We start from the raw sequence: 27,733 nt of genomic DNA, 5'->3' as shown, positions 1-27,733 counted from the left end.
ATTGTGCTGCTGAGCACGAGGACGCAGCTTCGATGCCTGGTCGCAGCGGCCCGCTTTTCTGGTGGAGGCGAAAAGCAAAAACGCCCGTGTGTACGATATTTTGGCATACGTTAAAGATCCCCAGGTGGTCAAAATTAGTCCGGAGCCCTCCACTACAGCACGCCTCATCACCTGCATTGTGTCAGCACGTAAAACCCTACAATCAGTCTAGTCGACCGTTTTTCATGGACCGATTTGGTCGACCATTTTTGACAATACATGCTGCTGCATGTATTTAAAAGTCAGGCTCTTGGACGCTTTGCCGTCGTTTATTAATTCAGTTCTCCTTTCTTGCGAGCTAATTACTGATTTTCGACTGTGAACTTTGTGGTTAGCTTTATTTGTGTGGAGGATGGTTCAGCATTAATTATGCCTTTTAACATGCTCTCGTTATTTAGTCTATGGTGTACATTCATCGGCTTCGCAACCCCATGCCAGGCGAAGACAAAGCTATGTTCTGCTTCGCACGCACAGAAACTGCTGTTCGATAAAACAAAAGGCAAGCAAACGCCTTGTTTTACGGAATGCCGCTCTGAGTTCGCGTAACAATGTCGTCTTTCTAACACAAAGCGAGGCCTCTTATCTGATCTCCTTCGACTTTGCACGTGAGGTTTACCCTGTTAACTTCAATAATGCGATGCACTCGCTGGGGCCTAAGTTACATAACTCAGCATATTGTGAATTTCCAGATATAGTAAAACCGCGTTCCTGGCTTGCAGTAGGTTTTAGTGCATGGTAGAATGCCTGATGTAGTAGATACAGAGATTAAAGTTAATTGGCAGGGGCTGGCACAACAGCCTGTGCCAGCCCCCTGCCAAATGGCCTTTCTGGGTGCTCCAAACCTTCTGGCTGCTCCAAGCCTGCTGCAAAAGGCAATTTTGCCTGCTTCCCGGACTGCTCCCAAACCCATCTACCCTGTTCCACCCCTGAATCAGGCTTACAAATTGTTATCGAGTGCTCAAGATCAATTCTTTTTTTAAGAGAGCAAAATGTGGCGCAAGTTTGTTCATGCTGTACATAAAAAGAACCAGCGAAAAAAGACTCGGTACACAAGAAGTACCAGCAGCATGTTGTGTTCTTTCTTCTCGTGTCCTGCGTCATTTCTGACTGGTTGTTTTTGTGTTTTTTTAAGATGTGGGAGAACTGCTGAAGAGCTCCAACATGTCTCGCTTGCATTGCTTACTACACCAACTTGATGGTTATCTGTACTGATCTGGATGGTTTGTTTACCAGTGTTTGCAGAAGGGATGTCTGGTGATCACAGGTCTGTATTTCAATATTCGCTGGATGTGAAACTGGCAATAGGCTCACAGGCATTACTTTTAGTCTGTAAATTTATCTGGGGTTGTTTTTTTTTCCTCCAGGGGGCACAACACCGACAACGGGCAGAACATCAACATCTTCGACGCCCAAGAGCTGCGCTGTGGCAATGTCTGTGTATGCTGCTTCCAACAGGGATGTATTCTGCAGCCACAAAAGGACACAAACCGCCGTTACTACCAGTTCCAGAGGTACCTGCCTTGATTTGTGTGACTGCAAATCTGAATTCATTACAGACTGAATTTTCTTTGCAGGTGCACAGTGCGCTCTGACAATCCTCACCAGTGCCAGCTCCCAAACAGAAAAGAAATTTCCAGGTTAGAGTGGTTGTTTTTAAAGGTTGTCTTTCTTGGCAGCTAAACGCGGAAATTTTGGTCTGTCCGTGTGTCTGTGACTCTGCAGCCACCCAACCAAAGTGATACAGAAGCTGGAAAATCGTGTTATATACCCATAGCCAAATCTAAACGTCTAAGTCCAGTGTCAATGTTCATACTTGTCAACATTGTTGAACAAGAACAAACCATTAGGGAAATATAAGGCAGAAAATTAATGCAAAAGTAACATTTGCAGTGTTCCTTAATTAAAAATTCACGGATGCTTGGTTTTTGTGATAGCTAATGAAATACTACGTCAACTGCTAAAAATAGTTGCCTGCTCTTGCCCGTACTACTATAGCTCCTGGCGGCATTTAAAATCAAACGGCAATAGCACCAAAAAGTTCCACTAGATAGGTTCCAATGTGAACACTCGTGGAGTAGGGCAACGTGGTTCAATAACCACGTTCTATAACTTCACCCCGGCGAGGTGCTGGTTCAAAGTTACGCCTCTATTCGTCCAGTCAGTGGTAGGCTTAGGCGCGGCATTGAGAGGTGTGGCGGGCCAACAGCGGAAGGGTGCTATGAAACATTCGAAATACTTTTTTCATGTACAAAGGCTCTGCAGTATGGGCGCGTGATGCAACCACAACACTCGAGATAAAGCCATGATTACGAGTTGAGCGGAGTACACGCGGACCGCTTCATTGTGTGGAGCAGCGCTTACATGCTCCTGCTAAAGCGGAAAGCTTACATTAAATATCTTCCGGTCAAATTCGATTAAGCAATTACTTTTATTTCTGATGAGCCCTAAAGAAACTCGATGTTCAAGCCGTAGTGAAAAAGTGTAAGCAGTGCTTGGCATTTCTTGACCAGGGTGGGCTTTACGTGACACTCGTATGCTGACAGCGCTAACAAGGCGTGCTCTTTTTAAACATTCGCGCGAGCCTGCATGCCTCTGCAGAACGTCGATAGCATTCATCACTTCGGTGGCCGTCGGTTTCACCGACGCTTCCTCAGTCTCTTGTTCGGAACACTTTTCTTTCCCTTGGAGTGCTCATGCTGCTTACAAGACTCACCTAATGATGCATGAACAAAACAATAATATGGTTATCAGCGAGCACAAACTAGAGCAGCAGCACCGTGAACAAGGACGCATAGAGAAAAGCTTGAAGTAGGCTTCGGCGGCCTAAGCATAGACGGCGCTGGCTTAGGCAACGTTGGTAGACGCATTATTGAACCGTCCATGACCGCTAGCGGTTTGAGCAGCTTCTTTCATCACTTCTAATTGTTGTCAACCGCATATTTCACCGCTTTTCTTTCATTTTAGCCTGTTAGATTTAATGCCAGTACTGAATGCTCTCAATGTAGGCTCTGAGAGGCAAAATAAAACATGCCTCGACTGGAATTTTATTCTAGCTTTCTTGCCGTGACTTCGTTAAATCGGAAGTGCCACACGAAATTACTTCGTAAAATCAAGGTTACATGCATTTTGCAAAATTTTAATAGAAAACTTGAAAAAATTTGTTATATCGCGAATTTCGTTAAATTGATGTTCGTTATGTCGAGGTTCAACTCCATTAGCACGATTGTAATTTGCACCTTTCTTATTGCTTGAAGTAGTCTTCAAATTAGTATGCATGCTACAATCGAGCTCAGCACTGAAATCGGCTTTAAGAGCCAGCAGCACTGCCACAGCCATGAAGTGTTTCCAAAATTAACCCAATATAATACAAAGCAGTCTATCAAGGTAATGTGAGTAACATATGGTGCACCAATTTCGCAATGGGCATACGTTAGCCAGCTGTTGCACATTATTCTGCTGCTACAATTAGCACCGTGCTTCAGTCGTTATGACTCTCAAGGGGTATATTACAATTGACTGTCTAACAAGCACATGGTAATTTCACTTGTGGCCAGCGAGGGGTATTGAAGAGCATCATTCACACTGGGTGTCCCGGAGACAGTGAAAAATTGACAGTGGCGTGAACAAAGCCGAATCATGTTTTCATGCCAAGCTTCGCTAGCCCTGAGCACAGACATCGATAAATTCAAGATTTTTTAGGTGGAATTTATAAATTAGCAGCAAATGAACCAACAGCCCGTCACATTAAAATTATGAAGGTCAAGGCACTTAAAATCACAGACACTTTCAGTGTTCCCTACTTCAGTTTTAATGCCAGCAAGAGCTGGATGAGCAAGTTAAGAATCACGGCGTAGTTTTGCTGCCACAGTTGCATTCATCAAAAAAATATCCTATCCAAGGTACATGGTGTTATGACTTTTACATCTGCATGGTAGAATCAGGGTCAAATTATTTCTTCAAATTTGTCTGCGTAAACTTACCGGTGTGTTGCAATTGTAGGTGCGCTACAATCGTGCAGATAAAGTAGTTTTCATAAAAACTCGTATGTCAAAGCATTTGTGGAGATCTTGGGTTTACATGACACACAGTTTACATGACAAGAGGGCACTACCTGCTTGGCTCAGAAATATCAGACACAGATTAGTCAGCAAGCAACATTTGTGCTTAACAAAAATGTTAAAGGAGTACTGACACGAAATTTCTCGCTTTCAGTTTTTATGCTGTAAAGAATACCTATTGGCCCAGTAATTACGAAAATCGAACCGATAGTCGTCAGCCGCCAACGCAGAATTATAGCACAGTTATTGCAACCAGTTTCAAATTTGGTCGCCGCGCGGGAAAATGACCGTTCGAAGGCCAGCCTGCAAGCAGCCGCATCGTCTGCTACGATTGCACATGGTCCGCACTCGCCCGCGCAGTCGACATATCGTCTGAATCGTCAGACTCGGATGAGTCGCTGCCACCCGACAGACAGAACAACTTTATTTGGCCAGGCAATTAGGCCGGCGATGTCTTCACCGTCGTCTGTTTTTAATATCACTGCGGCTCGAACCGGCGCAGACCGTGACAGCAACAGCTTGTCACCACTCTTCTAATCAATCTGATCGTGAAAAAGAAGTTCCACATGCGAGAAAGTAGATGTTAGTGTGTTGAAAAATTGTGCCAGGGGTTGTTATCAGCGCTGAATCAGGAGGCGGACTCTTAGCCTTCAACCCAGCGTCCGGGCTAATTGCGACTCATGCGGCATATTCTCCCCTGGTGAGCCTGGGGAAACATTACTGCGTTGTTGTTGCCCTAGCAACGTCACCGCCATGTTGGCCTTGAAGGCGTTATAATTGCCATGGCAACAATGCGAGGGCGCGCACCTTGCGTGGGGGAGAGGTAACGCTCTCCCTTCTCATGCCGGTTGGATTCCTTCCCCCCAGCCCCTGTCCCCCCCATCCCACCCGGCAACCGCCGCCGCCACTCCGCTGCCTCCAACGGGCAAGCCCCGCCGGCCTCGCTCCGCCGGCACGAAGCCACGCCGCTTGAGCAGTAACGACGCCAGCTCGAATATCACTTGAACACTTTATTCGCGTTACGTGCGCGAACGCGACGTGCGGCGAGAAACACCGATGACCAACCAATACAACACAGACAAGGTTGTCTGTCTTCAATCACAGCACACGCACAACACAAGTCCTATCCTTCAGCTCAGCTTCACGTACGGCATACGAACGACGTTCTCACCTTTTGCTAACAGCACTCGGAGTCTTCGCGTTACGATTCATCCTGTTGTTCTTGGCGTCCCTTTTGTAGCACGGTAATGTGTAATGTCCGAGGGAGCACATACGAGAATCGCCCACTACATGAAACGCGCGCCGGCCTCGCCGTCGCGCAGGTAAACCGTTCTCGCGCATGCGCAGCAAGACGGGGTGACGGGGCTGACGGCGCGACGCGGGGGTGAGGGAAAGCGCTCCGTGAACGAGCGAAGAGAAAAACGGAAGAGAAAGAGAGCATTTTGTTTCCCCAGCGCCCCTGGCGTTTGGCGCGCAATAATAGAACCGAAACTAGAAAGAGTAGCATCGGACTGGCTGAATTTTAAAGCGGCGTTCAGATATTTGCCGCGATGGTAAGCGTACGCTGACCGGCAGTGGAGGTTCGGCGCTCCGACCCAGCACTGCCGGCACCGCGGTGCGGCGAGCGGCCGAAAGATGGTGCCACCTGCGCGCTAGAATCAAAACTGGCCACGGCAGATGTCTTGGTCACCGATCGCTGAAACGGAAATTATCGCCAAAATAAAGCTCAGTATGCGAAAAAGGGGATGATAGTGTGGTGAAAAGTTGTGTAAGTGATGGTCAGATAGTCATTCGCAGTTGTACAGATAACGGCGATCAAATATTCGCCACGATACTAAGCCTGAAGTTCCTAACACCCAAGCTGACGCGAGCAATGCCGAGCCCGCTGGCTTGGGCGACAGTTCTTGCGGCCGCCGAGGCGCACGAACTCAGTCGACGTTTAGCGCTGCATGTCGTCGCGTGGAAAATAATGCATCTGGGCGTCGTCGTTGATTTGCTCGGACAGGCTTCCACGAGCAGTACTTCGCATTCCGCGAGCTTGCCATAGCACAACTTCATCGAGCTTGGCGACGCGCACCGTCGCGTCGCCGCGGTGCGCGTCGACATCGCACACCGCGCGGTGCCGGCACCGCGCCGTTTTCAGCACCAGTGCAAGGGAACATCATGCGCCGGCCACGAACTGAAGAGCAAAGACGTTGAACACGCAAAGTGCGCGAAGTTTACAAGCATTGCTCACACAGCTACACCCTACGTCTCCTGCCCAAACGAATACCACCGACAACAGCAGCGCGCAGCGCAGGATATCGTTTCCGGTTCCGAAAACGACTATATGACGTCACCCTGAACCGGCCAGACACGCAGGCCGATGTTTTGTCACGCCGAAAGTGATTTCGCTAGTGCTGCCAATTTGCGGAAGCTCGCGGCCGGGACAATCAAAATCGATTTTAGATGTGATTCCGGCCTCGGATCGCTGCAAATATTTCTGTGAGGCATCTGTACAAACTACTGAAGCCAATTATATCATTTTTTAGGCGTCAAAATTTGGTGTCAGTACTCCTTTAAAGCACCTGCAGATAGTGAGTAATGAACCAACAACTTTAAAGCTAGGTAAACTGAAAGCAAAATTTCCCTTCGGAGCTCTTTCTGTTTGAGTTTGAGTGTTGAGAGCATTTCAGGAAGGAGGCTGGGAGCATAACGTACAAGCTAGAGGAAGAGCAAGTATTTGAGGCTCGCATTCTTTGAACCATTAAGCAAAGATTCTTCACATACTGATAATGTCGTGCCACCTCTCACCCACACCCGTCAACCAGGAGTGGGGTTGCAATCCATCGGTAACGGTCGAAATACTAGGAGAAACATGGGGCCATTCCATGTTCTGTAGGTGGTTGGAACACAGTAGCCTCGTGTATGCTTTCTAACAATGAAAGTGCCTTAACTGGTATGTTGGCAACATTGTGTGAGTTCTGTCTGTCGAAAAAGGGAAAAATTTGTTTTTTATTCATTTTCACATGCTGCATTCCCTACCCATTCCCTTCTAGGAGTGGATACATAAGCAGCATGAAAACACAATAATGCTTATAGAATATAAACATCATCATCATCAACTGCGTTCTCAGGTCTGCTGCAGGACTAAGGCTTCTCCCAATGACCTCCAACCGCTCCTGTCTTGCGCTGCTCAAGTCCATTTTTTGCCCCCAGATATCCTTATTTCACCCTCCATCGCGTTTTTGGCCTTTCCCTTCTAGACTGGTCTCTCGGTATCCACTCTGTTATTGTGGTGGTCCAGCGGTTGTCGATTCATCAATGTTGCCAGCTCAAGTCCATTTGTTTTTCTTTACTTGAACTGTGATATTCTGTACTCAATTTCCCTGATCCAGGATGCTTGTTTCTATTAATGTTTCTATTAAGTCGATACATAAGCAGCATGAAAACACCGTAATGCTTATAGAATATAAACATCATCATCAACGGCATTCTCAGGTCTGCTGCAGGACTAAGGCTTCTCCCAATGACCTCCAACTGCTCCTGTCTTGCGCTGCTCAAGTCCATTTTTTGCCCCCAGATATCCTTATTTCACCCTCCATCGGGTTTTTGGCCTTTCCCTTCTAGACTGGTCTCTCGGTATCCACTCTGTTATTGTGGTGGTCCAGCGGTTGTCGATTCATCAATGTTGGCAGCTCAAGTCCATTTGGTTTTCTTTACTTGAACTGTGATACTGTGTACTCAAGTTCCCTGATCCAGGATGCTTGTTTCTATTAATGTTTCTATTAAGTGGATACATAAGCAGCATGAAAACACCATAATGCTTATAGAATATAAACATCATCATCAACTGCGTTCTCAGGTCTGCTGCAGGACTAAGGCTTCTCCCAATGACCTCCAACTGCTCCTGTCTTGCGCTGCTCCAGTCCATTTTTTGCCCTCAGATATCCTTATTTCATCCCTCCATCGGGTTTTTGGCCTTTCCCTTCTAGACTGGCCTCTCCGTATCCACTCTGTTACTCTGGTGGTCCAGCGGTTGTCGATTCATCAACGTGGCCTGATCAAGTCCATTTCTCAGTGATGCTACCGCTGCGCCAAACTGCGCCCAAGTGCTCTGGCTGCTACATCCTGCTACATTTCCTCTAAATTTGGCGATTCTGCGCCCAACCTGCGCCCAAGGGTGTACGCCGACTTTCAGAAACGAAACTAACTACTTGAGTTTCCCCATTGAAAGCGACATCGCGGTGCACCTGTTTTCAGGACGCAATCCGAGCCTACCCAAAGCAAACTGGCCCTTGTTGCGATAACGGCGATGATGCGTTTTGCGGCTGACGCCTCGTAGGCGTTGTGAAATTCCCCCCCTACCCGAGACTGTTAATTCCGTGCAGTGCGCTTCGCACCCATGGACTCGCGAGACCGGCTGCCGCCGTCGTGACCGTCCGCCTCGCGGTCTTTGGGCCGCGATATGAGTCGTGATATGCGTGCCGTACTCGTAAAGTTCGGCAACTAAGTGAGGCGTCGCGAAATTGCCGTACTCGCTCGCCAATGCGCCCTAACAGCGTACGCGTCGACCGGGTGTCTGCGGAGTTGTGCTGGAAGAAAAGTAGGCAAGAGATGATGACGCAGGAGTTGCAGTTACAGTGGAATCTGGATTATGCGAATTTCTGATAAGTCCCAGCGAAATCGCACTGTTTGAAATGGGAAAAAAGTTGGCTCTTACGAACGGACCTGCAGTGCCCGGCGGATGATAAGGAGTCGAGGAGGCGCCCGGCGGCCGAGCGAGCAAGCTACGGCGACATGCGGGCTCTCTGCCCTCTTTGTCGCTCTCTCTCCAGGAACGGGCAAGCTGTTTTCTGCTCGCGAAAACGCGCCGCGCACTTTACAGGCACGTTCACACCGCCGCGAAACCGCCCGCACGCTACGCGGGGCGCGGCCGGCCGCGGCAACATGGCCGCCGATTCGATCGCGAAGTGGTGCGGGACGCTCAAGAGACCGCTTCTAAACGCTCTTTAAAATGCCGCTCAAAGCATACACGAAGTTTCTTGTGCGCTAAATGAGCTAATAATGTGAGCGAAAACGGTGCATCCGCGCCGCTAGTGAAAGCGCCCATGAAATATCTGTCAGGGTGCTAAGCCTAAACATCTCCGGCGGAGCCAGTCGGCTGTCTCGAACGCTTCGTAACTGCCGCCATGAGGTGCACGCCCTCCCATTGGCACAAGTTATCGGGCTCCTCCCACTGCCACGCGCGTCGCGCGTAATTCCGAATCGCCGACGCGGGCGTGAAAATATCCCGCGCACCGCCGACGCGCACGAATCGCGTGCAAAAACGCTCCTGTATGAGTGAACTTGAGCACCGCGAGTGAGGAGACGAAAGTCCAGAAAGGGCCGCTCGGCGACATGGAGGTTAAAAAAAAAATCAGAAAAACGTCACGGATTTCGTCACGCGGAAGTAAAAAAAGAAATAATCGAAAACTTGTTTTATTGGTTAATTTTTTGGTCTGTGTTAATCACACGAATTTCGGATGATACGAAAATTTTTCGCGGTGCTGCGAGATTCGTATCATCAAGGTTTTACTGTAAACAGATGAGAATTTGCGAAGTGCAAGGGGGAGAAAATAGTATGCAAGGGCAGGAAACTGTTGCATAGTTCGGGCCGCGCGCCGGTGAGCGAGTACGGCAATTTCACGACGCCTGACGCTGTTTCCGAGCTTAACGAGTACGGCACGCATATGACGACGCTTGTCTTAGATTTCACGTAGAGTTCATAGAAGCATAGAATTCACATACGTGGAAATTGAAGGTGAAATGCACGCACGTGGCCTCGCAGGGAATTAACATAGTCTCGGTCTAGTAAGGGGGGGGACTATTGGGCTACCTTGTCATTAACGAAGGCGTTTTGGTTGCTTGCAGCAAACGTGTCCTGAAGGGGCAAGATTCAGCCTGGTGCTGCTTGTTGGTTGCCAGAAATGGCTGCCCGCTGCCTTTGTAAACAATAGCGCTGCTATCGGTGGCTTGTAATTTTAGACCCTTACGGTGGCAGCAATGACGGTGCTAAATAGTGATGCATGTGCTACACGGGGAAGAGCACGATGTTCAATTATGCAGTGAAAGCCGTGACACTACTGATGTTATTGGTCCATGCTCCCACGGTAGCCTTCCAATTGTGCTCGATTTTACATATTGTGACGAACAATTTTTAGTTTGTTCATAGTCAATCTTCTATTGTGTAAAAATAAGAGCTTGCTTTTAAATTTTTGTTGTGCAGGCCGCTGCACAAAGTCCAATGCAGACATTCTTTAGGAGACTGATGAAAATTGGGACAAAATATCCATGTGGAGGGTTCTTTCAATTTTTTATTATCGTTGAAGGGAGTGCTTTTAGCGATTATCTATCGTGAATGCAATACGTGTCTTAAAATTGCTTCTATCAACACCTGCTCCGAAAGCTGGTTTTGCTGCTCCAAAACGCATTTTTGCCTGCTCCAAAAGCTTCTCCAAAGCGGCCTAAGCCGGTAGCATCACTGATTTCTTTTTCTTTACTTGAACTGTGATATTCTGTACTCAAGTTCCCTAATCCAGGATGCTTGTTTCTATTAATGTTTCTATTAAGTGGATACATAAGCAGCATGAAAACACCATAATGCTTATAGAATATAAACATCATCATCAACTGCGTTCTCAGGTCTGCTGCAGGACTAAGGCTTCTCCCAATGACCTCCAACTGCTCCTGTCTTGCGCTGCTCAAGTCCATTTTTGCCCCCAGATATCCTTATTTCACCCTCCATCGTGTTTTTGGCCTTTCCCTTCTAGACTGGCCTCTCCGTATCCACTCTGTTACTCTGGTGGTCCAGCGGTTGTCGATTCATCAACGTGGCCAGATCAAGTCCATTTCTTTTTCTTTACTTGAACTGTGATATTCTGTACTCAAGTTCCCTGATCCAGGATGCTTGTTTCTATTAATGTTTCTATTAAGTGGATACATAAGCAGCATGAAAACACCGTAATGCTTATAGAATATAAACATCATTATTATCAACTGCGTTCTCAGGTCTGCTGCAGGACTAAGGCTCCTCCCAATGACCTCCAACTGCTCCTGTCTTGCGCTGCTCAAGTCCATTTTTTGCCCCCAGATATCCTTATTTCACCCTCCATCGGGTTTTTGGCCTTTCCCTTCTAGACTGGTCTCTCGGTATCCACTCTGTTATTGTGGTGGTCCAGCGGTTGTCGATTCATCAATGTTGGCAGCTCAAGTCCATTTGGTTTTCTTTACTTGAACTGTGATACTGTGTACTCAAGTTCCCTGATCCAGGATGCTTGTTTCTATTAATGTTTCTATTAAGTGTATACATAAGCAGCATGAAAACACCATAATGCTTATAGAATATAAACATCATCATCAACTGCGTTCTCAGGTCTGCTGCAGGACTAAGGCTTCTCCCAATGACCTCCAACTGCTCCTGTCTTGCGCTGCTCAAGTCCATTTTTTGCCCTCAGATATCCTTATTTCATCCCTCCATCGGGTTTTTGGCCTTTCCCTTCTAGACTGGCCTCTCCGTATCCACTCTGTTACTCTGGTGGTCCAGCGGTTGTCGATTCATCAACGTGGCCAGATCAAGTCCATTTCTTTTTCTTTACTTGAACTGTGATATTCTGTACTCAAGTTCCCTGATCCAGGATGCTTGTTTCTATTAACGTTTCTAATAAGTGGATACATAAGCAGCATGAAAACACCATAATGCTTATAGAATATAAACATCATTATCATCAACTGCGTTCTCAGGTCTGCTGCAGGACTAAGGCTTCTCCCAATGACCTCCAACCGCTCCTGTCTTGTGCTTCTCAAGTCCATTTTTTGCCCTCAGATATCCTTATTTCATCCCTCCATCGGGTTTTTGGCCTTTCCCTTCTAGACTGGCCTCTCCGTATCCACTCTGTTACTCTGGTGGTCCAGCGGTTGTTGATTCATCAACGTGGCCAGCTCAAGCCCATTTCTTTTTCTTTATTTGAACTGTGATATTCTGTACTCAAGTTCCCTGATCCAGGATGCTTGTTTCTATTAATGTTACTCCTATCATTATTCACTCTATAGCCTGTTGAGCTGAGCTAAGTTTGCTTTCAGGTTGTTTAGTAAGGCACCAGGTTTCTGCTCCATGTCATTACGGGTAGGACGCATTGGTTCTATATTCTTTTCAGTGATAGAGCTAGCTTACTTTTTTCAATATTTGGGAGTGCTTGCCAAGAGCACCCTAGCTAATGCTTATTCCGTGCCAGATTTTTTCTCGTGGCTGTGATCTACACAAACAACCTGTCCAAGGTAGTTATTATCTTCTGCTTGTTCTAGTGCTTTGTTACATATGCTACGCAGTGTGCTTTTGGCATGCTTACTTGTCATTGCTTTAGATTTATTCATTTTTATCTTTAAAGGCCAGCTGCACTCAAATTTCACCCTGGCTAAATGCCTTCGAAATGTGTAGTAGGTACCATGAGAACTACTGCGACGCGACCGGTAGCTCTGTGCAATGTGTGGTTATTCAGTTTCAGGCACTCAAAATAACGCCCTTGCAGACGACAAAGCACGTGCCGGCGTGTCGCGCAAACAGCCATTTAGGGGAAGTGACATGCCAGCCGTCCAGGCCGATCGGCCTGCCTCGCAGTGGGAGAATCCAGGAAACTCGAATTTCGCGCCGCCGGTACGCCTGGCCTTCGTGGCTCCGAAGAGTCTTTGTTAACCGTACGGTTCTCTTTTTGGAGTGTTGTCGCGACATCATGCTACGTGGTGTGCTGCTGTCGGAGCGCACGAAGTGTCGTGCTTGCGGGACACGCGCTCGCTTTTCCGCGCGCCTCCCACACCCCCGTACGCGCGCGCTCACACTCTCCTCCTGGCTGGCCGAACCGGCCGCGTTGGCCGGTCTGCACAGCTCGCGCCGTCAGGCCAGGCCATGGGGCCAAGCCATCTGGCCGCTCGCGCCGACGGCTGATACGTCACTTCCGCCTGCCTGTAATGGCCGCGTTTTGCCCAGTTTCGTTTTCAAAATCGTCGATTTTTGCTGGTCGCTTGTGGCGCAATTACACGCACATTTTAGGCGTCATACTTCGTACATCGCGGGCTTTTTAGTCATACGATACAGGAACAGTGTTTTCACGTGGTCGAAATTTTGAGTGCAGTTGCCCTTTAACCCCATGGTATGGGCGTCAGCAGGATTTTGTCTTGAGTGGGGCGAACCCCATTGCACCACATTTGGGGGGGGGGGCGTTAAAAAAAGTATAAGCAAAATTAGTCAAACCTTGATCTAACGAATCCTGATCTTACAAATTTTGTAATCTAACGAACTCCTTCAAATTTCTCCGCAGGTGCCTAGAAGAACGCTTTTATGAGCTCAAACTAACGAAATAGATTCAGCACCATTCCGAATTTAATGAGGTATTTTAAAAAACCGACGTATTTAAAACGGAACAATTTCGAATGTACTTCATTTGAATTCCAAGAAGATTATATTGTTCGCTGGAAGAAAAAATAACGTGGCATTTATTTTAATTTTTCGACGCCCCACGAGGAAAACTCAGCAGTCCCGCAGCTGCAGACCACGGTATTCCGGCCAACACTCTTTCCGTAATCTTGGAGGAAAAGGATGCTGTCATCGGCGCCACTTTGTTTGGAATTGCATCGAAGAAAAAGAACCTCAGACAACCCTGAATGAGAAGTGGGAGGAAGCCCTGTTTACGTGGTCCAATGATATGAGAGCCAAGAACGTTCCGCTCAGTGGGGAAGTAGTAGAACAAAAAGCGCTGTGCTCTGTGCGTCTTCTGGGGTGCGATGACTTTAGGGCAAGTCCCAGCTGGCTTTTATTTTTACTGCGGTTTCTTAGCGCATTGCTAAATTTGGGCAGAGGAGCGCCATGACTGCCACAATTACGATGTCATTCTAGCTGCAGCCTTCCTTCAGACATCAAATTTATGGACAATGGCTGCCGTTCTCATGGATACAAAAAGCGAAAACACCCATGTGTTTGAGATTTCAGTGCACGTTAAAGATCCCCAGGTGGTCAAAATTAATTCGGAGCCCTCCATTACGGCGCGCCTCATCGCCTGTGTAGCGTCTGCACGTTACATTTCATAATCAATAAGTTGAATTTCTGGAATCAACTGCTTGTAAAATAACAGCCTCGATTTTACGAAGTTTTCGATTTAGTGAAGCAAACCACGGTTCCCAGTGACTTTGGTAGATCAGGTTTTAACTGTACTGCAACATCCAAGGGATATCAGGTGGAAAATGGACGCAGTCTTAGTGTTATAAGTTTCAAAAAATTAATAATGCCCATGTCTAAATACGGAATTAGTAGGTTACATAACAGTAGCATTTGATTAAAGAGACCCATCGAACACACAGCCTTTTGAAACAAGGGACCTTTTTCCTGTATCGATCCTACCAGCCGACGCGGCGAACTAAGGAATGGCAGTCAGGCATCCTTGCAAAAGTCTCATGCTCGGAAACCTCGTGCGCAAAACATTCTCGTCCTTAGTCCCTGCTGCACCCACCCATCATTCCGATACCTTTCACATGGATCTACAGCAGTAGGTGCATATTGTCGAGACTAATCTGCAGTGGGTGAAGTGCCTTTTTACTCTTAGCATCTTTGTTACTCCCTCGCTGAGAGCCATGAGCCCGCTACATGGTCAGCCTCAAATGACTTTGCTCCTTTCTTACTAAGCCTTTTTGTGTGCACATACGAACTTTGGACGACCTGTCCAAAAGGAGGAAATAAAGGCCTGCAGTTCTAGGAAGCACCACCGCCCTCGAGCATCAAGCTGAGGATCGCTCGTTCGTTTATATTCCCAAGGTGACTCCTGAGATTGGCGCACCACCAGCCTGCGCATGTGCAGATGGCTACAGGAAAAAGGTCCCCTGTGAGGTGTGATTACACAAAATTCTTATTTGCTTTTTCCGAACTCATTTCTACAGCCCCTTCATCTGTAAATGCACCATGTGGCCGGAAGCACATGCACACTGCGAAGTGGTTACCTCTGTGAATGCTGTTTACCCCTACTTTTCAGATTTTTATGACAGCGCAGCCCAGACAGCGGCTGGGAGATATCTATGAATGACACGGTATCGCACTCATCAGATAGAACCCCTCAGTGAATGCCAGGAGAACGAGGGATCACAATGCTATCGTATCATGATGTGCAGCACCCACATGGATATTACAGTTCAACTGCTGAATGGCTCCTGCCTATTGTCGGCACGTACCGTGTAAACCGGAATATAGGTCGAATTTTTTTCCAAAAAAATCCGCACAAAAGTCACCCCTCGTCTTATATAGCGGTCATTGGTAGAATGTAAATTGTTGTCTGGCAACAATGTGCAAGCGGTCACCATCGCCATTCTTGTCGGACTGCTCTCTCGCACTATCAGGCCTTTATTTGCGATCGCTTTTCTCTGGTTTTTCGTCTTTTACTCGTCTATTGTACGTGCGTATGTACATTTCTGTACGTGTCTGTTCCGAGATGAGTGGCGGCAGTCGACGCCAGTTCAGCGCGGCGTTTAAGCTGGCGGCGATTGAGTCGCCGGGCAGAATGGGAATATGGCGGTGCAATGCCAGTTAGGCGTTTCGGAGAAAAGTCTGCGGTACTGGCGGAGCCGGAAACCTCAGCTGTGCACGTGCAACTCCCAAAACCGATCGTTCCGTGGATGTCAAGCGGTGCACCCCGAGTTAAAGAACAAAGTGGCGGACTTCGTCCGGGAACTTTGCTCACGATCACTCCGGAGGCCATCCGCGGACCGGCTCCGCGAACTGTACAGTGAGTGGATAGCCGGCAACAACAAAAAGACCCATACGGGCCGGCTGCGACCGTGTCAAGCTGGGTGTCCTTCTCTGGGCAGTCGCTGCCCGATGACATGGTTACACGAGCGTTGAGGAAGTGCTCCATCAGCAACGCGCCTGACGGCATGGAAGATGACAGTGCGAAGCAGTCATGCTCGGACGATTCTGAGAGCTCGGACGAGTGACTTCGGCAAGCATAGTGAGTGGCAGTGATGGACGGGCTTCGAAAATAAATATAGACATTCTGTGTACGCTTCTGTGCCGAATTATTTTTTTTTCTCAACTTTTCCCACCTCTAGGTAGGGGGTAGACTTATATACCGGGTCGACCTATAATCCGGTTTATACGGTATATACAGTTTCTTTGGAAGGCATTTTCTTTGGAAAGCGTTTATTTGGGCTGCAGTTTTGCGGTCCATATTTCTTTGTCGCATTGATTAGCGGATTTCACAGACAGTGAAACACTGTTGTACAACTCTTGCACCCGAAGTAACATCTCGGCGATAAAGCTTAGTGTATATCTGGTGAAGCCTTGCTTGATGAAACAAAAAATACGTATCTGCTAACCTTTCTCCAATTTTTGCTTGGTTTGAAAAGCATGGCCCACCACTTTTCAATGAATGTGAGGTTCGTGGGGGGGGAAGGGGTAAATAATGACTCAGGATTTTAGGATGATTTGCATGCAGTTATCATGTGCTAGCTTGCAGTCCTGTGATGATTCACCTATTACGGAAATTTGTTGCAAGTTACTCGGGACTGCGAGAAAATTCATCGATTTTGAGGGGTCCCAGAAAACATTTTTTTCTGGGAACAAAATTGGTTAGGCACTAATTACAGGAACACAAAATGCGGATAATTTAACGGCCGTTCCAATAACACCACTTTTTTTTGTTTTCACACACCATGGTTGGGAAACAAAATATCAAAATCAAAATTTTTGTCATGTCGAAGAAAATGACAAAAAAGGAGTTGTGTATAACAAACCACCGAAACTAAAAAAATTAGAATATGCATTTTGTAGGGAAACATTTCAAAAACACGCCTTAGAAAAATGTCGACTGGCACGGAACAGTTTGCCAGATATAAAAAAAACGTTATCATGCATGGTGCCCATGTCATGGCGTGAAGCCCAAATTCCCTTTCAAAATGTGCAATTTCAGGTGGTTCCCTAGAAGAAATCTGGCGGTTTGACATTATCAGCGGCACCTATTTGCCCCAACGTAACGTAAAAACATATTGTCAATCACTAACTTTGCATTTATGGCCAGCACAGTATTTGGGACCAGCATGCATGGAAAAACATGCATGAAGTTGAAAACGGAACTCCTTGGTTGATGCTTGTCTATTTTCCCTGTCAGTTATCTCTCAAAACATAAAGTTGTGCTTTATTCTCATCTTGCTCGCTATTGTAGCCTTGCTTGCAGGAATGAAGTGCAAAGCACTAGGATTGTGTCCTGTAAACTTTGGCCGAGTAGCTGTTGCGCGATAAAAAAAGATCAGCACTGCAAACCTCCTGCATTGCAGTGCCACCTAACATTTTTTAAAGAAACAGTACAAAACTTATTTCAACTAATAAGCAACACTAGACCTCTGGAGGTACCCTTCTATGGAAATGAAACTGGCAGGCAAACAGCTGGCGCTGCGTAAGGCCGGTTTGAAGCTCTCTCCTTGTCAGAACAGATATCTGGTGACTGGGTGTTATCTTTTGAATGTCATCGGAAGTTCTTATCACAGAAATCGGGTTAGGATTGGATGAGATCATGATGGGCATGCTTTTTTTGAGGATCAGTCGCGGACGCTTAAGGCGCCATGGCAGGTAGGCTTGAAGTTCGGTAACTGCGTAGTAGCGCCACACATGAATTCCGTGATGCAGGAATGAAACTGAAACTGTTGTAAACTGTTCACGAATGGTCCTGATGTAAGTAGAACTGTAACACAACTTAGAACAATGTCCGCAAAGGCAATAAAACTGCCTAAAATCAAACAGTAGCTTTGCAAGCAGGCACTGCTTTACAGTTACAGCCGATTTCAGGGATTATTACTGTCAGTGGAAACCTCACAGTGAAAAAATCATTTTCCGATTCACCATTCGTGCCCTCATAACAAGAACCAAATGCTGAAGCAGAGTAATTACAAGTGGCACTTAGGGGTACTTTGGTAGCAGTGACGTGCGATGACCACGCCCCTTTTCCGCACCCAGGATATGCAAACGCTTGCAGTGCTGCCACTCCTGCGCCAAATGCGCCTATTTGCGCCAAATGAGGTATCCTGCGCCATCCTGATAAAAAACAACGATTTTGCAAGCAAGTGTGCCAAAAGTGCGCCAAAATTTGTGTCGCGCCAATCGCGTGCAGCCTGTTACAAGCACTACTTCGCAGTGGTCTCTAGACATGTACTATAACTAAATCGGGTTGATAACTTGAACTCCCTCGCACCCGTAATCGTGTTTTCCGCGGTGAGTTTGGTTGGCGCCGTCACTGTACCGCCGATACAGTGTTTTCGTCAAGCAAGTCATTGCAGCGCTGGCGTACTGTGGTTAAAAACTTTCCTTCTTGTTGTAGTTTCCAATAATTCCTGCTATAAACAATAGGCAGTTTTAGGTGGCGTTTATTGCCGGCCCTCTCCGCTCCGAGAGCCAGCGGGAGCGCCGTTTCGCGGCATGCGTGACGCGGTCGGCTGCAAGCTCTCGCTTCGCCTGTTGGGCTTGCGGAGGGGACTGCCGCAAGTGAAGCGGGCCGTGAAAAACAGCCAGTCTCTCTAAAGCACGAACCTCATGGAGCGTTGTCTGCTTGCGATAACGCGCCGCGTAAGCACCCGCACTCTGCGCGCGGCGTGGCAACATGGCGGCGGCTTCGGCCGCGTGGTGTGGGGAGCTCGAGCAACCACTTTTAAGCGCTCTCTAAAACACCGCTCAAGGCGCGCACGAAGTTGCTTGTGTGGTAAAGGAGCTTATAATGTGGGCGAAATCGGTACTATAAAACATCATCCGCGTCACTAGTGAAAACGTCTATGCAATACCTGCCGGGGTAGTAAGCCTAAAAACTGCCGACGGAGCCAGCCGGCCGTGACCGGGCTGTCTCGAGCGCTTCAAAACCGGCGCCATGAGGCACGCGCCTCCCCATTGGCGCAAGTCGCCAGGCTCCTCCCACTGCCGTGCTCGACGCGCGTCATTTTCTGAGCGTGGTAGAAACTGCCGCGTGCGGGCGTGAAAAAATCGCACGCGCAATGCCGACGCTCACGAATCGCATGCAAAAGTGCTCCATGCGCATTTCTCGTGTACATTTCCAGCTAGCTTGGAAATGCGCACGGGGACTGATAGCAAGCGCCTGCATCTAATAAAATGAAAAAGTAAAACACGAGAGCTTGCCTCAACAATTAATAAACTAGAAAAGAGGCGCGTTGTTTTTTTGCTAGGCAGGTTTGTCGAAGCATTTCAATATTCATTATCGTGTTGCATGTTGTCTTTTATCCACACCAGAAAGGAACTAACTACCTTGCAAATTATTTTTTGTTGCATTTTTTGCTATTGCGTGGATACTTGGGGATTCAATTGCATCAAACTTCTGGCGACTTCTAGCGACTGTTTCGAAATAAGTGGAAAAAAAAATCCCATTGCCCCAGGAATGACAGGTCGGGCTATAAAGAGCCAAATATGGCTACTTTTTCTTGTGGTTGTGAACTTTTTTTTATTGGCTATTTCGCTATTCTTGGGCTATTGGGAGAGCTGATTGTGAAAGCTATTTTTAATGCATGTTCGAGCCTGCCAACTATGAAGCGTTTTCAGTGACTCCTTGAAAAAGACTTCCCCTAGTAAGGACAAGAAGACCATTATTCTTGAGCTGTGCCGTCCATTTGTGGTCGCATGTGGGAAAAGCACCTTGAAGCGCATTCCATGACGACCTACACATCAATTACTGGACGATACTGGTCAATCTTTAGTGTTGAGAGATGCTTTGGACACATCTAGCAGTTGATGTTTAGTTGCTCCAAGGTGCTCCAAAACTGGCATTTAGGTGCTCCAAATTGCTCCAAAATTAATAATTTGCTGATACAAAAATTGCTACAAATCACCGTTCATCAGTGGCACCACTGCGCTTGTCAAAAATGACGTTTTTGTTGCAAAAATGAAAAGAAAACTGATTTTGAAAGGCCATTTTCTGAGCTCACTCCAAATAGCTTTACTTGTTCCAGCAATGCTTGGAACGCTATGAAAAGGGGCTCCCAAGGTACTATTCAACTTGAATGATTTTGAATAGGCATGGTCACAAAAGAGTTAAATACGTTCTCATCAACATACTGATTTAACCACGGTGTCTCGGTTCAGTCTGTGATTTTAAGCAGCAACAGTGAAAATGTACTGCTGCCCTCACACATAGGAACACATCACCAGTTATACAAGAGATTTCATGAAATATTCGTGTCTCGGTAAACTTCCTTAAAGTTTTGGTGAGGGAAACTGTTTAATAAAGTTTTTGCATACTCGTAGAATTGGGCTCTCCCTTATAGCGATAGCAAAAATGATGTCTGCAGAGACGCTGAGGCTTCAGCACACAGAAACTGGAAGAGACGTAATATGTGATTTGCATTAGCTTAGAGCACTGCCCAGTTCTCATTTGCGGGAAATGTCAAGTTGAAGTATGAACAACCATCTGGTTGCACTGAAATAGACTACTGTTTTAAGTGATATAGGAGTTTTAAGTCAGTGTGAGGATTGCACGTAAATCATTGTGTTGAGCTGCTCTGGCCATTGTGTTTCTTTTCAGCTTGGGATACGGACAAAACTCAAGCTGGTGCCTCGGAGAAAGTGCCTGCTTTGGGAGATGGTGCTGACATTGCAGTGGAAGCTGGTCCTCACACCTGCTCCTGCCGCCCATGTTCTGGCAACAGACAGTAAGTTGCAATGCTTGCAATAGCACCGTATACATGGACCTAATGAGCAAGAGTTGAGTCGAGAAAAGCGAGTTCATTCACTCGACCCATCCATCTGTAATTAGACGGGCTGAGTCGAAAAGCCGTCGGGGCAAATCCGTTTGACCTGCAGGCAAAGGGTGGGTTGACGCGCTTGTCGGGCTGAGTTGGAGGGCCATGCGGAGCTGAATGGCTGGCTCCTTTCCCTGGAACTCCTGCGGTCCCCTTGCCTGAATTCATTGGATGGGGTTCATATAAATGCAGGAGGGGTTGAGTTAAGCTGAACCCGCCAGTCAACTTGACCCTCTCTTGTCAATTCCATGCATCCAGGGCTAATGTGTAGAACATATACACTGTAGGGAGTCCAGGCCTAAAACAGGCGTTCATTGGGCTGAGTGCAAGGGATATCTGATGTCTGGTGGACACTGGCAAGTCCTCGTATGTTTCGGTCGTGGTTAAGGCATGCAGGCTAAGCCTCTCAGCTTCCACAACTGATGCCATAAGCCTAATTTGCCCTTTTTGTTGAAGGGGCCATTAAGACAAAATACAAGTTTGTTATATTCAAAAGATTTCGTGTTCTATAGTGCCCGCAGAGCTTGTCCGGATGCAATGTTTCATTCACTGCGAAATGAATCAATTTAAGCTAAAATTTTGATTCTTGTGCAAAAACGTGTTTGGTGTGGAGCGGAGACTTGCTTACTGTTAGTCAACCTAGATGGTGCCACCACCTCATTGCAAGTCGTTTCCTGCGTTTGGTTTGTTTTGACCGTATTTAAGCCTGGCTTGTTTTTGTTCATGGAGAAAATAATCGCTTCGTGAAGCATGGTGCTCACTCGACAAATATGGTCACGTGAGACACCATTGCTTGTGCCAATCGGTTAGTGTCGTCTGAGACAACCCGAAAGCCTTGGAGTGCTGTGTGTCTAAACGAAGCATAGTGCGCGCAGTACCAGCAGCAGTACACATCGGTACTTCTATGTTTACATGTGCTTTCGTAACTTCTACTGTTTGTCCCACCATTACTGGTATAAAAAGAATGTGCCCTAAATTTAAGAACAGATATCTTGTTCGGCAAGCTTATTCGGCAAGTTCTGCCTAATTTGCGTTTGCTTTCCAGCCTCCGCCAATCGCAAAATTGGCTGGTATGACATCATAGGTTCTGTTGGGGAAATGAGCTAGTCGGTCACATGGCAATTCTCTTTTTTCCTCATTATAGAGCTTATTTGAGCGAAGTTTACGGTAAAAGCGGTGTCAGCATGATTTTAACGAGGCAATATTTTGAATGAATCAAACTTGCATTTTGTCTTCATTGCCCCTTCAAACTTCTTTTAAAGCAAAGCTTTCTACGTCTACCAGCCAAGGGTTCTGTCGTGACTATTGGCGTCAACAGAAAAGTCCCGCAAACAAATAAAAGAAACTGCTGGCACAGCCAGGAATCGAACTTTGAACGAATAGAGAAGCTGATTGAGAGCCCGTTGCCAGCCACAATGCAATACTTTATGCCATCATGGTGACGTACTGTGACAGGACTGTTTGCACTGCCTTTTCTCACAATGACTGCTCTCGAAGGCAACTCTAAGGGAAGGGATGAAACATTTGTGCGCTTGTTGCGGACACGCTAAAGAGCATGAACATACCTCTCTAGAACTGCATTGGTATGATGTGTGGTAATGTGCTGGTCATGGTTGGAGCAAAAAAGAGTTGCTGCTGGGCTCGAGGAAAGCCATAAAAACAATCATCATAGCGTTTTGTTTGCTTTTCATCAATCAGGTGGCACAGAAAGTGTCGGCATGCCTTCTGGTGATTGTGGATGAGGTACTAGTTGATGTTTTGACTACCTTGAGAAAAGCTCGAAAAGGAGGGGCATGCTTTCCAATTTCCACGATATAGACTCCAATAAGATCTTGAGGCTTGTCAGCAATAAGTGGCTGTCTCTCGGCAGGAGCCTGAAACAGTAGATGGAGTATGTTACACAAGTCAATAAATGCTAGACACTCTGGGGAACCGTTGGTTACTTTAGGGTGATCATCCCTTGGGATTGTGGGACAATTAGTCTCCCAAAAGAAAAATTGGAGCACTGGGATATCTAATAATAATTTTGTTTAAAAAGTCAAACATGTCAGCACAAAAAGAATCTGCGGCGTTAGGTGCACGATAGCCTGCGCAGAACATTGTGTCTCTGTGGTTCACACGGATGCTGACTGAAGCGAATTCCAAAAAGGTGGGGACTCTGATGGGAATGCAATGTGATACTAGTGATACTAGGTCATTTGATACTTCAATCAGAGTTCCTCCGCTGACATGCTCTGACTGGTCGCTTCTGTACACATTGTAGCCTAATAGGATGCTTTGTTGGGCGAGTTGGTTCATGGCTTCAAAAAATAAAGAGCGCATAGACAAGGACAGAGAAACACAGACTGGATGAGCGCTCACTACCAACTAGTTTATTTCGATACCCTTCTCAGTATATAAACGTCAGTACAGTGGATCTCGATGATACGAATCTCGTGGGACCGCGAAAAATACTCGTATCATCGGAAATTCGTATGAACCAACACAGACCAAAAACTTTAACCCTGAAAAAAGTCTTCGTTTATTTCTTTTCTTACTTTTGCGTGGAGAAATCGGTGATTTTTTCTGCTTTTTTTAAACCCCCATGTCGCAAAGCAGTCCTTTCTGGAGCGCGTAACGCTTTGCCTAGCTTCGCGCTTGTCTCCTCACTCGCGGTGCCCAAGCTCGCTACACGCCGCAACAGTCAAGCGTGAACTGCATGGTGCGTTTTTGCATGCGATTCGCACACCTCGGCTTTGCGTGCGCTGTATTTTCACGCCCGCATTGACGATTTCGCGCCCGCGGTATCTCCTACCTCAGTCAGAAAATGACGCTGATGACTTGCGAAACGCTCGAGACAGCTGGCTGGCTCCGCCCGAAATGTTTAGGCTTAGCACTCCGGCAGATATTTTATGGGCGCTTTCACTAGTGGCGCGGATGATGTTTTATAGTACCATTCTTGCCAACGTTATCAGCTCCTTTACTGCACAAACAACTTCGTGTCTGCTTTGATTGGCATTTTAAAGAGCGGCTAGAAGCAGTCGCTCGAGCGGCCGTGCCACTTCGCGGCCGAAGCCGCCGCCATGTTGCCGCCGCCAGCTGCGGCAGCGTGCGAGAGGTTCCGCGGTGCGCATGGGGCGTGCGGGGCGCGTTTTCGCGAGCAGAAAACAACAGCCCAGCCGTTTCTGGAGAAAGAAGAGTTACAAATGGGGAGAGAGAGCCGCCACTTGCTTGTTCAGCAGTCGGGCGCCTCGCCGGCTCGTTCGTATCATCCGCTGGGCCCCGCAGGTCCGTTCGTAACAGCCGAAATTTTTCCCACTGCAAAGAATGCAATTTCGCCGGGACCTTTCAGAAATTCGTAACATCCCGAAATTTGTATCACCCAGAATCGTATCATCGAGATTTCACTGTACATCAGAGGCGCGCCTGCGCAGACCACCTGAAGAGCAAGCCACATGCGCTGCTACTGATTTTGTCATAATAGGCAGAACCTGTTCTCCCGCAAACACACCGACGTCGTGACTGACACAATCTGTGCCCCTCTTTTTGATATAGTATGCCTCCAAAAGTCTTGCGACCATGCAGCCCCCACCAGTTTTCATCAACAGATTCAGAGGTTGCGGTCATCACGGTATATTCCAAATACCATTCTGATGGCGACCGCGGAATCCCTGCTGTAGAAACTAAAAGGCAAGGTGAGGGAAAAAGAAAGGCAAAAGAGCGCCACGAGGCCACATATATCCACAAGGTGACACATAACCTTAAGAAGGTGGTGAGCAGGCACAATGTTCCTGTCATTTTTTCAGCACCGTGCAAGCTGTCGAAGTTGTGTGCGTGCATCCCTGGCGATGCAAAAAAAAAGATGTGGCTTGTGGTACCACACCAGGTGCTATGTGGATTGTGTTGTGTGGTGTCTGTTTACGAGTTGCCACTGGACTACGGCAAGTCCTAAATAGGACTAACCGGCCGATGTGTCAACAACCGGGCTCGTGACTAGAGCTATCACTCACAAGTGATCGTCATGCGCATCTTCCTGCACATTGCGCAGGGTGTAAATGCGTGCTTTTATTTCCTGAGTTAATGTGGTGGGCCGCAGCAGAGACACGGTGGCATGCGAACTTTTGGAGGCATACTATATCAAAACGAGGGGCACAGATTGTGTCAATCAGATGTCGGTGTGTTTGCAGGAGAGCGAGTTCTGCCTATTATACCGTAATCAGTAGCAGCGCCTGTAGGTTTCTCTTCAGTTGGTCTGTGCGCAGGCGCGCCTCTGATGTACTGACGTTTATTAGCTCAGAAGGGTTTCAAAATAAACTAGTTGGTAGTGAGCGCTCATCCAGTCTTCTGTGTTTCTCTGTCGTCGCCCATTGCAATCTTTAATTTTTTTGAAGATATTGTAGCCTTTTTTGCAAGTTAAGAACTTTCATGTGCCCACTTTACTGGAAAGCCATGTTTCAGTTAATATGACTTCAGCTGAGCAAGTACCTATGAGGGCAGGCAAAGTATCGCGTTTATTTACAATACTTCTAATGTTGGTGAAAAGAAATGAATAGTCATGTTTGTGTTGTGCCTGAACAGCCAAAGTTTCCTAGGGCAATGATGAGGGTGGTACTGTAGCAGGATAGGGTGGTACAGTGGCAGAAGAGCATGCATTATTGCCAGCGGCAGAAGAGGATGCGACATCACCAGTGGTGCAGGACATGTTCAAGGGTGTAACTTTACACATACTGTCAATTTGCACAACATATACATTACACTTTTGTTGATGTAAAGTTTGTTGTTCTTAAGGTTAAACTTCTGTCCACTGAAGTTACCAAACTCAAGGAGCTGTTTTCTTGAAAGACTCGTTGACTTGCGAAAATCCTCTTCCAAGGTTATACCATGGCTTTTCAGTTTGGCCAGTTGGGAGATTATCCCTTATTTTGAACGCAGAAAAATTCACAACAACGGGATGGCATTTGTTTGCGGCGTATCCGCCTAGTGTATGCTCGCGCGATGCCCCCGTCATTCAGCTGCAGCAAAAATGTGTTCGCGAGAAAGGCACAAACTTTTTCTTCAGTTTTGGACCACGTCTTGGTAGGCGTGTCAGTTATTCCATGCAAAATAAGATTATCTCGTCGAAACCTATTCCCGTGATCATCCAAGCAGGACTTAATTGCGGCATTCTCGCTGCTCACAGTTTCTGCAACAAGGGATTGAATGTCGGTGTAAGGCTTTCCACCGAGCTTACTTTTAATTCTACAGCAGTTAGCCTAGTGTTAATATCTAAAACTCGTTCTTCAAGTAGTTTTTGACTAGCTTTAACTCCATTCTGGGAGGATATCACTTCTGAGTGCCTTGATTCCATGGTTCGAGAAAGGGACTTAATGGCAGCTAGAACCTCGTTGTTGCTTCCATTTCCTTCATCGGAACTATCGCTCGGATAGCCGGGATTTTGCTCCACATCACCACACATAATTAGCAACTTGGTCACCCCTACACAGTCGCAAGCCAACAATAAGAATGTATTTGGGCATGGGACAAGCAAATTGGAGCCCATCAGGCACATCTCGTTCGAGAACTGCTTAGTGACCTGCTAAGAGAGCTAATGTTGCAGTTTGTCAAACCTTTAGGTGAAAAGATGACGAGGACTTCGTAATTCGCAGCCAGACCACACAGAGCTTGAAAAACCTGAAGAAATAAGCAAGGGAGCAGTTTTTACACGAATAAGAAAGTTCTTCGTGATGGCAACATACTTCATGATTTTGAAATTTCTACTGAAGTGTCAGCTAGTGAAGAAGGCAGAAGTGGCGAGGCTTGCTCCCATTGAACATGCCAGATTTGCTGATAGCAAGTACCCAATGAACCACTTCCCAGTGGTTGTACCAGTTCAAGAAGGGCAAGGTATGAATTCTGCTCTGGACGACATTGAGGCAGACTGGCTGTCTTGAGTTGGAAGAACTGCCCACTGAAGTAACTAAGCAGGGGTGGATTGACGAGCAGTGGCAAGTGGTCTCCGATTTCCGAGAAGTGGATGGTAGTTTGAAGTATGCTAAACTTGTGAAAGTTATGTTGGGGGTCTTGACACTCCCGCATTGTAATGCAGAGTGAAAGTTTTCAGCAAGGTTGAAAAGGCGCGCACACAGTTTCATGCCTCCATGTCCAAAAAGACAGTTGGGCAGTTGCGTGTGGCAAGGTGTGCCCAGTCTTACTTGGGATAGTGTCATGAGCAGGTGTTTGGTAAAGAATTTCTGAGGAAGGCCAAGGCTGCATGGCATCTGCTAGCCCAACCCTCAACTTGCAAGATGTAAACTCTTGCCTAATTATTGCTGAGCCAGCTTTTGAACCCAGGGATGTGTCATGTGACCAACTTCCTGTTTGGGAGATAGCGTAATTTCCCCACAAAAAAGACAGCGCCATATTTGGAGCTGCACGAATGGAAAGAGTGCATCAGCCAACTTCATCATAGCTTTGGGATCACTTGTCCAATTTCCTTCTTATTTTCAGGAGCCAACGGGAGTGTAATATCTCCCGTGTTGCCAGTTGTGCCCACCAGGCAAATCAGTGTATGACGACGGTAAAACATTTTCAGGCAACAGACCTGAACAACTTGAGTACTATTTCGGTTCTATGCTAGCCCGCCCTTCCAATGATAGGATCCAAGAACATCTTGTGCCTCTTTTGTGATGTTTGTTGTGTATTTTCTTCAGCTAAACAAGTTTCTGAGAAATACAAAGGCATGTTAGTAATTTTTCTATGCTATTTTAGTACCTCTGCACTTTCTGTTGTATTTGGAGCCCTGCGGGGTTGGAAGGTCTGAACACTGGCTGCAATAAAAAACTTACATTTATAATGGACGTTATTACAGCCAAAGTTAGTAACGTCAAATTTGGCAA

General features: G+C 46.9%; 1 protein-coding gene and 1 pseudogene across 1 annotated transcript in view; both read left to right on the top strand.

Annotated features, from left to right (window-relative positions):
• Positions 1-27,733, top strand: part of LOC144158520 (uncharacterized) — a 34,297-nt gene that overhangs the window by 2,085 nt on the left and 4,479 nt on the right. The window contains exons 2-4 of the mRNA XM_077689426.1: positions 1,404-1,550; positions 1,614-1,676; positions 20,663-20,789. Of these exons, the coding sequence (XP_077545552.1) occupies positions 1,469-1,550; positions 1,614-1,676; positions 20,663-20,789 (272 nt within the window). The 5' untranslated portion in view covers positions 1,404-1,468. The remainder of the gene's footprint in view (positions 1-1,403; positions 1,551-1,613; positions 1,677-20,662; positions 20,790-27,733) is intronic.
• On the top strand, positions 24,415-27,148 carry LOC144158041 (uncharacterized; annotated as a pseudogene).

Source organism: Haemaphysalis longicornis, unplaced genomic scaffold (genome assembly GCF_048455015.1).
Source record: "Haemaphysalis longicornis isolate Haplotype H1 unplaced genomic scaffold, Haemaphysalis longicornis Haplotype H1 scaffold_10, whole genome shotgun sequence".
NCBI classification, from domain to species: Eukaryota; Metazoa; Arthropoda; class Arachnida; order Ixodida; family Ixodidae; genus Haemaphysalis; species Haemaphysalis longicornis.
Note: the sequence above shows the minus strand (reverse complement) of the source record. Positions and strands in the feature narration are given on the sequence as shown.